Source organism: Pollicipes pollicipes, unplaced genomic scaffold (genome assembly GCF_011947565.3).
Source record: "Pollicipes pollicipes isolate AB1234 unplaced genomic scaffold, Ppol_2.1 Scaffold_3087;HRSCAF=3621_pilon_pilon_pilon, whole genome shotgun sequence".
Classification (NCBI taxonomy): Eukaryota; Metazoa; Arthropoda; class Thecostraca; order Pollicipedomorpha; family Pollicipedidae; genus Pollicipes; species Pollicipes pollicipes.
The window spans coordinates 1,300,199-1,315,807 of NW_023596225.1; the positions used below are offsets into that span (position 1 = coordinate 1,300,199).

At 52.1% G+C, this 15,609-nt stretch overlaps 2 protein-coding genes across 2 annotated transcripts; one reads left to right on the top strand and one right to left on the bottom strand.

The window, feature by feature from the left end:
- Positions 1-161: 161 nt before the first annotated feature.
- Positions 162-9,231, bottom strand: LOC119089536 (transcription elongation factor SPT5; the record flags this gene model as incomplete). Its single annotated transcript, XM_037212270.1, is given in 9 exon segments — positions 162-357; positions 909-1,162; positions 1,556-1,773; positions 2,167-2,350; positions 2,837-3,046; positions 3,499-3,733; positions 4,092-4,477; positions 4,946-5,107; positions 9,192-9,231. Coding segments are annotated over 8 exon segments (1,845 nt in total), but the record flags the coding sequence as incomplete, so codon positions are not given.
- A 304-nt stretch (positions 9,232-9,535) lies between these two features.
- Positions 9,536-15,571, top strand: LOC119114927 (tRNA:m(4)X modification enzyme TRM13 homolog; the record flags this gene model as incomplete). The annotated part of the gene is given in 9 exon segments (XM_037238985.1): positions 9,536-9,794; positions 10,366-10,418; positions 10,641-10,776; positions 11,584-11,797; positions 12,547-12,777; positions 13,207-13,578; positions 14,355-14,477; positions 14,479-14,932; positions 15,391-15,571. Coding segments are annotated over 8 exon segments (1,737 nt in total), but the record flags the coding sequence as incomplete, so codon positions are not given.
- Positions 15,572-15,609: the final 38 nt, after the last annotated feature.

Genomic DNA, 15,609 nt, shown 5'->3' on the forward strand with positions numbered 1-15,609 from the left:
TACCCATCCTGGCACGACTCCCGGCCCCGCGCCAACCGCACGCCCTGCGCCCGCCCAGTCTGGCCGTCAGCTCGCTGGACGCGTCCGATCACGCAGCACACACTGGCCGCTGTCCCGGCAAGCGGCACGACGGCTGCCGCCCTGGCCGCGGCCCCACCCACCGAGTGCGGGCCGTCGATGACCTTGACGATGTCGCGCCGCTGGATGGTGTTCTGCTCCGTGTCGAGCGCCACCGCGTAGCGCGAGTCCTTCTTCTTGTGCACCGCCTGTGGCTTCACCTTGATGATCTTGCCGTGCATGTTGAGCACATGCAGGTTCTCGCGCTCCAGGCGCACGATCACACCCACCGTCTGGGGACTGGAGGCGGAGCGGTGCGCTCGAGATAACCACTGACAGGGTCAACAGACGCGAGACTGGAGGCGGAGCGGTGCGCTCGAGGTTACCACTGACAGGGTCAACAGACGCGAGACTGGGGGCGGGGCGGTACGCTCGAGATAACCACTGACAGGGTCAACAGACACGAGACTGGGGGCGGGGCGGTACGCCCGAGATAACCACTGACAGGGTCAACAGACACGAGACTGGGGGTGAGGCGGCACGCTCGAGATTACCACTGACAGGGTCAACAGACACGAGACTGGGGGCGGAGTGACGCGCTCGAGACCACCGCAGCCGGAGTCCTCCGTCCGACGGCGACTCCAGTGGCCTCCACAAACGGCAGGGGGGCGGGCGCCTGTCTTGGCCGCCTCAGAAGCGGGCACCCGTCTTGGCCGCCCCGGGAGCGGGCACCCGTCTTGGCCGCCTCAGAAGCGGGCACCCGTCTTGGCCGCCCCGGGAGCGGGCACCCGTCTTGGCCGCCTCAGAAGCGGGCGCCCGTCTTGGCCGCCCCGGGAGCGGGCTGCACTCACTCGAGTTGCACCATGTCGCCGTACTGGAACTGGCCCATGCTGTCCACGCCCGTGGCCATGTCGGAGCAGAGCTGCAGGTCCTGCGGTAGCACCTTCAGCTCGTGCATGGTGAGGTCGGAGAAGAGCACGGCCTTGTTGTCCTCGACGCTTACAATCAGGCCCGTGTCGCCCTCGTAGCGGCCCGAGATCACTTTCACGTGGTCGCCCATGCAGAAATACTTCTTCAGTTCGTGAGCCGGAAACTCCAGCGGGTCCTGGGCGGCAGGCGGTGCCGAGTTAGGGTCTGGTCCCAGCGAACGACCGTCGGATTATCCTTCTGGAGAAAGTAAGTGCTAAGCAGCAGTGGTAGGTGTCATTTCATTCTGGTTAACAAGGTGCCAACCATCTCTGCTCATCTGGACGGAAATGGCCTATGCTTCACGCTTCACCTGGACGAGAAACTGGTGGAATCTAGCCTGGGACCATACATGGAGGCAGACTGGGTCCAGAAATAAACGAAGCGGTCTGACTCGGTGTTGATCCGGAGCTGTCGCCGGTGGACCAGTCAGTCGCCAAGCGGCTGCTGGCCAGCTGGTCGGAAAACGAATACGCACGCGGCAGCACCAAACACGCGGCGTTCGGCGACTGACTCCGCGTCCGTTGCTCACCTTGAGATCCTCGTGTTTGGGCATGATGGTGACCTTAGTGCCATCTATCTTGACGATGGTGCCCTGCAGGTTGATGAGCTCGCCCTCTACCACCTCCACGTTGTCACCGGGCGTGAACGAGTGGCCCTCCTCCGTCTTGGCCGAGTGCGCCAGCTCCATGTCAAGGCTCTCCGGCTGCTCCTCGAACTTTTCCAGCTCGGAGAGCGTCGGCTTGACGCCTGCGCGCGCGGCCCGCCGTCATCAGAGCGACGCGCACACGTCAGCCGCGCTCGGCACGGCTGTGGCCAGGGACGATCGGCGAGAGGGCATGCTCAGCTGACACACTGCTAAGGTTACTCGGCCACTCCTCGTGGCCAAACAGGACGTCTGGAATGCGTAGTGCGTCTAGTATCGCGGCCAAACAGGACGTCTGGAATGATGAGCAGCGCACGATATCCTGATATCCTGAACCTAAACCGTGAGATCAGAACGGTGCAGCCGACGCGCAAAAATCACCTCCACCATACAGCAAAAAAACACTGCGAGCCGGTCCAGGCAGTGAATACTGTGAGAATAACCGTCTCGTGGGTCGGCGAGCTAGGCGCGAACTGCAGAGAACATGGCAGACGCACCCTCAGCCTGAATGGCGCTCATGACGAAGTTCTTATAGAGGAACCCCTTGCGCGAGTAGCGGTTTCCCTCGAAGATGATGAAGTCGCCGTCCTGGCTGATCTCGCCGCCGATAGATCGCACGGCCTCCATGTCGAACAGCTTCTGCGGCGGCCGCTGGCGCCGTTTCCGCTTCACCTCGTTCTCCTGCGGTCAGCGGGGCCCAGGTGAGTCGGACCGCGGCGCTGCTGGGCCCGGCACCGCTCCACCAGCTGGCCGGCAGCGGGCGTGGTCAGCGGGGCCCGGGTGAGCCGGACCGCGGCGCTGCTGGGCCCGGCACCGCTCCACCAGCTGGCCGGCAGCGGGCGTGGTCAGCAGGGAAGCCGCGCCGCACCGGACCGTGGCGCTGCTGGGCCCGGCACCGCTCCACCAGCAGGCCGGCGGCGGGCGTGGTCAGCAGGGAAGCCGCGCCGCAAGACTTATGAGTAAGAGAATGGGATAGTGTTAGCAGCAGAATGGGCAGGTTCAGGCCACACAAGTGACCATGTGGGGCCGCAAAGGCGTCGTTAAGCACATGACGAGACTGACTCCTTTTCAATGGTGCTTTGTCTGCATCCTACTCTGAGACGGTGCCTCTGCGTGCCCCACCGCCCCAGCCGCCTCCCATGCATGTCTGCAGTCAGCCGATCTCACCTTGTCCCGCAGCGCGCCGCGCATGCGCGAGTAATCAATGCGCGGGATGAGCTTGAGGTGGACAGAGCTCTGGCCGGGGTCCACATAGTCCACCTGGGCGATGTCGTCCTTGAAGACGCCACGCTTCAGGCGAACCCAGCAGCCGCGCTTCAGCACCATCTGCTCCTTGATGACCCGCATCACGTCCGTCATCTCCTTGATGGGCACCATCTGCGGGAGGCGAGACGCGTCATCCGAGTGGCTCGACGGGCGAGAGACGGGCCAACACTGCCTGCCGTGCACGGTCGGTGACTGGCACCTGAACAGCACAAGCAGCTCTGAAAATGCGTGAGTCACCTGCCACTTCAATTTGTTCAGTATCGGCATGCCTTTTATACATGAAAATATAACTGTTAATGTGTTGGTGGTGATTCGTTGACCTAAAAATACAATCTAATGCTTCCACATCTTACACAATCTGATCTTTCTATATATATATATATATATATATATATATATATATATATATATATATATATATATATCATGCTTATAGATGTCTGCACATGATTTACATGTCACCTGCACATTTTGGGTGTGCTAGACTGCCTCATGTACTGCCCAGTAGGCGTGCTGTTCAACACCAGGACATGCCTGCAGATCCCAGAGGATTGGTTTCTGACCTGCTGAGTGTACTGTCCCATACGCAGGTTGCCAATGCCTTCGATGGCCTGCTTGACGTGTGTCTGCTTGTAGGCCTCAATATAGATGTAGCCCTTGACGCCCTCGGGCGCCACCACCGACTTGATCTGCAGCGGCTCATCCTTGTTGGACAGCGTGATGAATTTGGCCATTAGCTTCATGACGGTGGCGCGCTCCTCGCCGATCCGGCACTTGACCATCCACAGGTTCGGGTCCCTGTGGCGACAGACAAGGTGTTATACGTGATCATGAATTTAAATGACTGACACCGGGCGGCTCATTCACAGAACGACGCCCCCAGGTAATGCATTTCACATATTCTCCCACCAGAGATGAGGAGACAACCTAATGATTCCCACAAACATCAAAATCCACTACATCGCCCGACGGCTACGATTCTATACAACAGCACGACCAACATAATAATGGCATGCCCACATCAACAAGCCACCTGATTTGAAATTACTTAATCTGATCATTGATCCAACATCACACCACCCTGCCTTCCCGTCGGCCGCACGTCCTCTCCGCCCGCCGTCCGCAGTGCTCCGCCGGCCTGCCGGCCGTCACTTACTTGACGCCGGGCAGCAGCGTCTGCTGGGTGATCTCGTCCGACATCTCCTCGCCGCCGTCGCCGAAGTGGCGCGCGCCCGCGCCCTCCTCGGCGTACTTGCGCCGGTAGTACTCCTCGATCTCGTCCTCGTTCTGCGTGTCCCACATCATCTGGTTCCGCCGCCGCCGCTGCTCGATCTCCTGCGCGGTGGGCCCCACCTCGCCCTCCTCGTTCGCCATGATGTCGTAGTTGTCGGCCTCGGCGTCCCACTCCTCGTCCTCGTCGGCGTCGCCGTCCTCCTCCGCCTCCTCCAGAATGAAGCCGCCGAAGCGGTCCTTCTTCTTCTTGCGCTTCTTGCTGCCGCGCCGCTCCTCGTCCTCGTCCTCGTCCTCCTCGCTGTCATAATCCTGCAGATCAGTTAGCGGAGCGATGTAGCGGCATTGTGCAAGGTCGGAAAATAACGTGTTACCGACACAAGCTGTGTAAATGCTCGGGTCAACATCTTGCTAGTTTCGAAAACAAGATCATGACTACTCGGAGCGGGCCAACGGAGAAAGGCTGGACCTGGCAGAACAGTCCTGGTCTCGTAGGAACGCTGGGTATTACCATATTTTTTACACTGGGCAAAACAAATAGGAACCGGAAGAGGATAATTTGGCCCGAAACAGCGTTTTAGCACGGGAGATTATGGAACCCGTCCATGAGACGAAGTGGGCAACCAACAGTCATTTAAAAAAATGCATAACATGTAACCTCACCACTTTACATCCATCCCATGCTTACAACGATGGGACAAGCGGCCAACTCTCTTCAGGGCAAGAGGCCAGTCCAACCACCTCATGTCACACACCAGAGCATGCATCTGACCAACTCACACTCTTGTCCAGGTCCTCGCCCTCCGGCTCCGAGTCGCCAGACGGCTCCTCCTCTCCGGGCCGCGCCTCCTCGGCCTCGTCGTCGGCCGCGCCGCGGTTGGCGAACGTCGGCCCGGACGCCTCCGAGCCGGACAGGTCATCCGCGTCCTCGCTGTCCGACATCTGGTGACAGCGGTGGCGCACGTGAGACAAGCTACACCGCTGTCGGCTTTGGACGTGGTCAGACACGCTACACTGACTTATTTTACGCTGGTGTCAAAATAGATTGGTTGGCCTAATCCAACTACATCAGCTTGTTGACACAACTATTCACTGGATTGGAAACTCATGTTTCATGAGCTTGACATGTTTTTCAGCCACTAATTGTTAAAAATATACATTATTCTATTGCCAGAGATATTGGAAAAAGCTTGTTATCAATGGTACATACTATCATGTCCATGCCAGGAGTGGAAACTGTCAGGCAGACCATGTTATCAAGTTTCTCCACCACACCGTGACTGAGCCCATACTGCCATCTAAAGTCAAGAACACATAACTAGTAATTTTGCAATTGTTCAGGACAGTGATTTTTGTGTTATTTTGATGTCATGGTCGTAAACATGCAATAAGTACAAATTGCACACCGATCAGACAACAAAAGTTATCTATCTAGCAACATACACAATCAAAATAACTCAAAATAACTACGGCCTTAACCGCTGAGGATGTTTTTTTGACATAGGAAGGCGGTATTGAAACCTTAACAGTGGCAGATGTAAAAAAGGCACATCTGGGCGAAAACGCGTAAATGATGACAGGCGCGTGTTTGCCAATTGCGGAGACAGGCTTGGCAACGTCTCCTATCTCGGCAAAAACAAGCATGCGCACAGTTACGCGTCTTTGGTGCAGTTGCTAAGCATTGTACGGGTGATTGAACAACTCCATGGAACCAGGGAAGGATATCGCCATGTCTCATTCATAGCCGATTCAGGGCCAGGGACCGTATCTGCAAAAGTTAAGCATCTGCTGGGTGTAGAGCATCAGACATGGTGTCAAGTGTACCTGTTGTGCGTGGCAGAATAACAGTAGGCTCTTGGTGGTACAAAGCCGTGGTTAAGACCTATGATATAATCTCACCGAAACCGCTATCCTGTTAGTGTGTGAAGAACACCGCTAGCGTGTGAAGAACACCGCAACACATGTGTATGACTGCAGCACTTCCATTGAGAAGATGTGCGTAATTACCTGGATTTGGAAAAAACTAGAAAAAAACAGGCATTTACAACTGGCAAAAATGTGAAACTGCTCAATTTACAACAGTTCCCAATGCCAAAAAAACATGTTATCTCACAAATACAAGCTTTTGACACTGTTCTGGCACTAATCGTAAGTGGCAAAACAGCATATGTGAACAGCTTCTTTTTTTCTCTAAAAACGAAGTGTGTGGCATATGGGAACAATTGAGGCACCTTTTCACATTTAGGTGTCAGCTACTTGTTTCTGTCTTTGGAAAACCTCACAGGCACTTCCCATATGTGGATCTACCAACCTTATATAACTTTGATTTCTCCACAATCATGAATATGCATGTTTTGCTTGTTCAAAATATGTCACTTGTCAAGACAAATATAATAATAACAAAAACACAATTTTGAGAAAAGTGTTAGTCACATATTTGACTTTGGATGGCAGCATAAACTTGGATATAAGCCCTCAGGTGTTCACTTCCAGGATCCACACTCATAAGAGCATTGCATACAACATCTGTTGACTGGACCAGAAACAGGTATGGGGATGAAGCCTACTTTGACTTCAACTTCAGCTGTATGAAAGCAGTTTCTCTCAAAAAGCTTGAAATTTGGGTTTGATTTGTCCCACTTTTCACATTTTGTTTTGGCTTCAGCTTCCAGTAGACTCAATGTTTGATTTAACTTTGGCTCTGTAACATTTATATAGCTGGCTTGGGTTTTGACTTCAAGCATGCTCCAGCCTATGGTTTCAGCTTAGGCTCATGTCATGCCGAAACACTGTCTTAACCCTTGCCATGGTGATTACAATACTTAGTGCAGTCATGACCCTACTTTACAAAAACAGTGCTGCCCATTCTGACATCCCCATATATCACACAGCTTTTCAAAGCTCTTGTTTTGCCCCACTTGCCAAAAGACCTTGCCACCTAATGAAATGCTGTGTTATTAATCATGTGTCTCCTTGCTTTATTGGCCAGCTGACCTACTTAAACTGCCAAACATGAGTAGAATAGCAACATTCACCACTTTGGCTGATACAGCTGCCAAGAGGTTTGCTTATGCACCCCAGGCTCAGGGTTCACTGTCTGCCGCTCTACTTGGCTCAATATTGACTTATCAGGCACAAGACCAGGTGGTGGTGAATCCAGTTGAAGGTAGCTCTGGCTTGGCAATTGGCTGGGCAGGTGAGATGTCATGGGTTGAAGTCAGAGGGCAATACACTAGCATCTGACAGAATATGCACACAGAGCACACCAGATAGCCAGAATTACTGCCACTTGCATTTATGTTTGCATCATACACACCCAACTGAATGAATTTTAGAATGGAATCCACACAATGCAGTTTGTGGTATACACCTGGATTCCAGTCTGAAAAATCCTACCACTGTGGTAAACATCCATGTGAATAGGTTGTGGGCTTCCTAGCTCACATGTACAAAACTCAGTCCAGACTAAATTGCAGTCAGGGTATACATTGCTACCTCATGTTAAGAAAGAGCATTGTACTTCAATCGCCATTTTTTAAGGCAGAACATATCGTAATGAATCATAAAACAGGTCATCTAAGCTCTTACCTTGGAACTTAAATAACTATGATAGCGAACATCCAAACACAGCAACCATGACCCTGGCGCCATTTCTATGCATGATTGCAACATTACTGCACGATCACCACATTACTGCTTATCAAGAACCATGAAAATGCATGAGGCCAAGGTAACAGGAATTCAATAAAATGTGTTTCTTGTGTACCCAAGCAGTCTTGCGTGTTGTTTGTAGATTGGTCAACATGGTGGGGAAATGTGACGTTTTTGTGTGGGAATGAAACGCAAAATGAGAACTATGGCGGCTAAACAAAACTTCTTAATACAGTACATGTATATGGCATGGAACATGGATGCCAATGGGACACTGGGTTGAAGGGGATGGGGTGGGGGTCAGGTTAGGTTAGGCTAGATTAGGTTAGGTGAGGTGAGGTTAGGTGGGGCTAGGTTAGGTTGTTAGGCTAGGCTAGGTTAGGTTAAGTCAGGTTAGGTTAGGTTAGCTTAGGCTAGGCCAGTTTAGTTTAGTTTAGTTTAGGCTATGTTCTGGACCATGCTGGCCTGTCTGTTTCATTAGCATACCTAGACAAGATGAGAAATGTTTTTCATTGCATTAATATTGTTACCTTGATGCTGTACATTTTATATGGTTCTTGATAAGCAGAAATATTGTAATTACACAACGGCAATACAGAAACGGTACTGGGGAGTCTAGGAGGTGGGGGTGCATGTGGCCTCTCGGGAGCTCGCTATCATAAATAATAAAATTTGAAGGTAGGAGCATGAACCTACCTATTTTACGATTACTTACGGTATGTTCGGCCTTAAACATGACAAATGGCGTACAATGATTTTTTTATAATGGTAGGTAGAAATGTATACCTACACCTAAATTGCTCTTAATTCTTTTTTAAAAGTTTTGAGTTCAAAATGTTCTTATGTGCTTTTGATTGCAATACCTTTCCATCAAAATGTATTGAACCATTAGCTCCCTTTGTGCTATAATACTGGTCACTGAGCACCAAAGACTAACTGTTCAAGCCTATTGCAAACATGTGCTGAAATAATTGCTGTGATGGTGCAATTTTGCTGAGTATGTTCAACAAGGCATATATTTTTGCAGCCTGGCCTCCAACTTTGCATGTACCACACATATCACATCCATGAACTAATCTCGAGGGAAAGTATGTGATGCTGTACTTGTTGGACTTAAAAAAGAACTCAGTTATAAGTGGATATTCATAAAGCCGAAATCGAACACCTCCAATCAAGCAACAATTGTTTTTGCTACGAATACTGGCCTATTTATCATCTTTGAAAGATTGTAATATCTGTTGGCGGGCTACTGGTCGTTAATCAAAGTACAAGCATTAGACAGTGGCATTTAGGATAATAATTATGTGTCGGAATGGATATTGATCTGTAGCACACCTCAAAACCACAATACTATAGAGTCCTCCGTCCCCCTCACCTTGTCTCTTTCCAGGCTGTCCGGGTATGTTGCTCCTAAAACAAACTTATTGACAATAACCTTACTTCTGCGTCATGACTGTCGCGGACCAAAATTATGATAATTAAACAATGTTTTTTCAAAAGAGTAAGCTCATTTTGTGATTTTTTCATAATACTTAAAATATCTAGAAATAGTTAAGGTATTATTCAATGACATAAAGCTGGTTTTATTGACTCATACATTGATTGTAACAAACATATTTGTTTTAGCTCCTGATAAATCAGCCGAATACGAACAAAAATACTGGTGCAAATCTAACGCAACTGCTTCACTAAGTCTCATTTGACGCATCACATGGAAACACCAAGTAGACGCACTGCTCAGTTATGAGATAGGCACGTGTCTCCCATAAGTTGGGCGGTGAGCGTTGCTGTAAACTGGTAAAAGTTTGCATGATTTCATCTTAACATGGAAACCAGTCCAAACTTACTTATAGATGGAAATGGAAGGCGAAAGTGTCAGTTCTTCGTTGAGAAGAAACAAAGGTCTTGCAGGATGTGGGCTCTTAGAGGTGAAAATTTATGTGGAGAACACACTGTTCATGACACAGAAAATTTGAAGGTGAGCTCAAGCTTTTTAGTTGTGTGATACTTAAGCTGCTTATTGATTTCATTTTTCAACACATTGCTGGTATTTAATGCTTATTGAGCCTATGGCACAAGCTAGGTGATTGCAAGATGCAAGTTAGAAAATAGGATGTTGTGAGTTTCTAGCTGATCATATAAAAAACAGGCACTGACTCTTATGTTTCTAAGATTTGAATCTGAACCTTTTGAATGGATGGATTTCTGGAATCAAAGCTCACACCAAGCAGTGTTTGCTGTATGAGCCCTTTTCCCTACCATCCAAGCTTGCAATTCCAGGTCAACAGCAGCATTTGGTGGTGAAAGTTAAATGTTCCTTTATGTTTGGCAGAATATTTCCTACCCTCTGATATCAACTGGCCTTTTGTGTGTGTTACTGACTGCTGGCTATACCTGTCAAGGGCAAATAGCAAGTGCCTAAAACACCTCCAATTCACCCACCACTGCTGGGTGAATCAGATGACTCATCAGGGCAGACATTGCAAACTCTAGGCCCATGTATGATGTATGATGTGTAATGTATGACTGGTACATGTTAACTGCTGCAGAAAGGGGTCCCTGAAGATCGACTGAGAATGAAGTGCCCCTTGGATGGTACACAGTAAGTGCTTTTATTTGATGCTCAGTATTTTACAATCAAGGTAAATTATTTTATTATACTCCATCAGTTTGTCAGTAGACAGTTATGCCTACACTTGCATAAGTGAATGTAACTTGTTATTATCATGCTCAGCAATCATATGATACAGCATTTTTGTGCAATTGGTTAGCACATCATAAATTAGTTATCTAGGTGTATAAAAAGCACTCTATGTGATTTCAGCACCTGTTTTGTCAAGAAGCTCCAAAGGCACCTGAAAGTATGCAATGCCCGGGTGACAGTAGTTCCACCATATTTTGTGCAAGACATAAACTCTGGTGATGGCACCATCCCAGGAAAAAGGCATGACAATTCACCAGCTCTCTGATCAGGCACTGCTCAGTCTTCTGGACCAAATCAGCACTCTGTATAGAGGTAAGATGAGCTCAGGGATTGTGAAGTTGAACCACATGTTGGCTTTCCATTGATCAGATCACATGGATTGCTTTAAAATGTTAGACTGTGATGAGGTAGAAATGCTGCTTCCATGTCATTCTTTATATACATCTTACATAGCCAGTGCTGCAGCTTCCTTTTAAGCTAAGTGTTTTAGTGCCCCCCTCCACCCTACACTTTGAAAAGGTCAGCTCTATCTGTGGAGAAGCTCATTTGTTAGTGTGTTTTGAGGTGTGTATATCATTTTTCACTGCCCCCTCCCCCAGCTTAATTTGTGACACTATGCCCTACCCCAGTATATATCCACACTTTGTTAAGTGCTATGACAATTATGGATAATGCCTGCATGTCCTGTGCCTGTGGTATTTTTGCCAGTACATTCTGTTGCACCACAATGGCACACAGAGAGCCTGCACCCGCTGACTTGCTGTGCCCTGCTCGCCCGCCTCAGAGTGCGTGCGGCAGCCAGTGGCGGCGGACGGCGCGACGCGCCCGCTGACTTGCTGTGCCCTGCTCGCCCGCCTCAGAGTGCGTGCGGCAGCCAGTGGCGGCGGACGGCGCGACGCACCCGCTGACTTGCTGTGCCCTGCTCACCCGCCTCAGAGCGCGTGCGGCAGCCAGTGGCGGCGGACGGCGCGACGCACCCGCTGACTTGCTGTGCCCTGCTCGCCCGCCTCAGAGTGCGTGCGGCAGCCAGTGGCGGCGGACGGCGCGACGCACCCGCTGACTTGCTGTGCCCTGCTCACCCGCCTCAGAGCGCGTGCGGCAGCCAGTGGCGGCGGACGGCGCGACCCACCCGCTGCTGGCGGAGAGCCTCTCGCGGCCCGAGCTGGGCGCTGACACGCTGAAGCACCTGCGGCAGAACGCGGCGCTGCTGGCCGTGCTGCGGGACGCCGGCCTGCTGCAGGGGCCGCGCACCTTCGTCGAGCTCGGCTCCGGCAAAGGTGCGGCTCGGCCGGCGCGGCTCGCCCCGGCCGCGTGGCTGGACAATCATGCTTGCTGAAGCGTATGTGTGAAGGTTTGGAAGGTTCCATGTGTGCTTCTAGTAGATTCCGACAGATATGTACCCACTGTTGGAGCATCTGGCCTCCATGAATGACGTAGTTTTTGGACACATTCCTTGAAACAAATCATGACGTTGACAAATCAAATCATGACGTTGCTGTTATTTCCAAACATTTAAAGAAGCTTGGTCCTAAATGTATGTTATGTGGTTGAAGGCTAATGTTTGGATGGTCTTATTTTGCAATCTTCTGTTATTTTTGTGGTATCATGTGCATGTTCCATAATTTGCATATATTCAGACACAGACCAATGAAGGTGAACCATTTAGCAGTGCCAGTCCGTCGTCACTGTGTTGTCCAGGAAGATCAGTACTCAGTGTGGTGTCTAATTCAACCCGCCAGTCCACGGCTCTCACTCTCTCAAAGACACTTGTGCTTCTTGGGACTTGCATGTGTGAATGTCTTACCTTTGGCTGTGGTTTGTACTGCTGAGGTGCCATGACCGCGGCGTTTGCCGTCGCCTTCTCGCTTGTGTCATGGTGCTGCAGGGCCACCCACCTAAGCACGCCACCATCATGGCTTTGGATGCCTGCTTTAAAATGGTGCGGTGCCTCTTCTTCAGTGGAAATCCTTATTTTGTCCTGGCTGACATTGGCTGTGGATTAATAGAAGCGCGTGGTTTCGTTTAGCTCAGCTGTCGTTCTGGTTGGCGCGGGCCGTCGACAGCCAGTCCCAGATCGTGCTGGTGGACCGGGCCTCTCACCGACACAAGGCTGAAAATAAACTGAAGGATCTCGCCGACATGCCTGACATCCAACGGCTGAAAATCGACATACGCCATCTGAACCTGTCTGGCTGTGACGCCTGCATCGGCAGGCCCGTGGTGGCCGTCAGCAAGCATCTGTGTGGGGCTGCTACTGGTAAGAAATCCCATAGATAAGACAGTGACATTAGCCTTATTCTTCGGAGAAACCCAGGAGAAAACCAGGAGAATGGAGATATAGTTGGGAAGAAATCCCCATTAAGTGGGAGCACGAGGGCGTCTTTCTGATTATTGTGACATTGGCGTGCTTGATGTATATCTGGTTTGCAGTTATAGTCACTGGGTGCCTTTGCTGGTGTATTGTGCCACTGAATGTTCATTAATCAAAATTAAGATCTCAACCATGTCGCGTCAGCTTACGATTTCAACCGACGGTGGCGACCGTGGGTATCCAGTGAGCACCTGGTGTGCTGCGCCGCCTGGGGCCCATCTGGCGGCACTGATCGGCCCATCTGGCAGCACCGATCGGCCCATCTGGCAGCGCTTATCTGCCGTCCCTCGCCTACCAGACCGTTTGCGCCTACAGATCTGGGCATCCGCGCCGCTACGGCCGCGCCTATGCCGGACACTTCTCAACCCGCCGTCAGCCAGCCGGAGTCCACCGCGACCTCTGCCGTCCAGTCAGAGTTCACCGCGACCTCTGCCGTCCAGTCAGAGTCCACTACAGCCTCCCGTGTTCATCCAGCGTCCACCGAAGCGTCAGATGTTCAGCCAGGGTCCACCGAAGCGTCAGGTGCTCAGCCAGAGTCCACCGAGGCACCCGCCACCCAACGGGATTGTCCAGGCCCGGCGAGCTGTAGCAGGGCTGTGGTGTCGGACGTCCAAGGCATTCTGATCGCCCTTTGCTGCCACCACAGGGTCGAGTGGACCAGCTACTGTCGGCAAACCGTTTCTGCAGGTGAGACGCCAGACTTCTCTCCATCTCGGCTGTGTGTGAGCCACTTGGGAGACGCAGATCGCCTGTATTAGCACGCCAGACTTCTCTCCGTCTCGGCTGTGTGTGAGCCAGTTGGGAGACGCAGATCGCCTGTATTAGCATGCGCCTGTGCTATTCCAAATTCAGTCAGATTCAGCTTAAAATGCGGCCAATTGTAGGTCAAGTCAGGGTGATGATATTTTCGTGAAATCTGATTGCATCAGAGAAAAATGGATCCACGAATTTAATGTCAAATCGTGACCAAATCTGTTTTCTGTGAGAACTATTTCGGGCCGAAAATAGAAAATGTCCGGTTTGTTGGCCGAAATCATTAACAGGTCGTGTAAAAATACACGAATCACAACAAATCTTGGTCTAGGAGGTCGACAGGTTCCAGGTTCTTACTCCTGTGATCTGTCGGTGTTTTATGCATTCTTTCCGCGTTTTGATGGTATGAGCCACGAATGCTGGTTGATCTAGTAAAGAGTTGTAAATTGAGCAAGAGCTCTGGCTTTTGCCGGAATGGGAAAGAATCCTTACTTCAGATGCAATTAATGTGCCGCGGCGAAACCCAAAAGATGAGGTCTCGGGTAATTAAATGTTTTCAGATATACCATCCCTTGGCTGTCTATTAGTGCGTTTATTCTTACAGACCTCATACTTCACTAACAACTTCCACCGTGTTTTCCACGTGGGGAATGCCCGTGGGTCTGGTCTGTCAGTTCGCAGTCGCGGCCTAACGGAGGCCTTTGTTGCAGGAGTGCGGGTTCTCTGCCGAGGATTTCACCGCTCTGAAGGGCGTGGCGGCCTGGGCCACCTGCGGCACCCCCAGCTGGGACAGACCCCAGCAGAACGGCGACCAGCCACGAGCGGAGCGCGAAACACCCACCTCAGGGCGCGACCGGGTCCCGCCTGACCAGGCCACCGCAGACCAGACCACCGCAGTACAGACCACCGCAGACCAAGCCATCGCAGACCAGGCCACCGCAAACCAGGTCACTGCAGACCTGGTCACCACGGACCAGGCTACCGCAGACCAGGTCACCACAGACCGTACCACCGCAGACCAGGCCACCGCAGGCCAGACCACTGCAGACCAGGCCACCGCAGGCCAGACCGCCGCAGACCAGGCCACCGCAGGCCAGACCACCGCAGACCGGGCCACCGGAGACCAGACCACCGCAGACCAGACCGTGGCAAGCCAGACCGCGACAGTCCAGGCCTCAGCGGACCTCGCCTCGCCAGAACAGACTCAGAAGCGGCCGGGCAGCGCGGAGGAGGCTGACGCCAAGCGGGCTCGTCTGGAGGCGCCCGGACCGGGTTCTCGCGACGCCAGGTGGGGCTCGAGCCGGCGCCCACCGTCCCAGCACGCGCCACCGCCCTCCAGTTCGCAGTTATCTGAGCTGGTGTTACAGCTGTTACTGCTGGAGCTTGGGGATGGATCGCGGCTGGGCTGTAAGCCACAACACAGGCTTTTGTTCTCGTTTGTTTATGTATGCGACAGACCGGAGATTATTGGTGATGACACTGATCTGGATGCAACGTCACGTGCTGCTATGGAATTGGCCCTTCGTTTTTCGAATTACGCGGTCTGTTTCTGTAGTAGATTCCTGTCGTTGACGCTCACGCCCCCCCCCCCCCCCCTCGTATCATACGACTCCTCGTATCATACCCGCCTGGCACGCTGGCGTTACTTCTGACTCGTGTGACCTCACATAGCTCTCCCGCTTCGGTGCGGCATTCCTGCGCGTGACCCCATATGACCCCGCCTGACTGGCTGTGACTCGGTTGCAGCGCGGGCCGGTACCACCGGCTGGGCCTGACGCCGGAGCGGCGCACGGCCGTCGGCTTCATGTGCAAGCGGCTGATGGACGAGGGGCGCGTACGGTACCTGGCGGCGCGCGGCTTTTCCGCCCGTCTGGTCTGCTACGTGCCGGCCGCCGTTTCGCCCGAGAACGTGCTGCTGCTGGCCACCCGGGGACCGGGGCCGGCGCCGGCCGCGGCGGAGCTGGC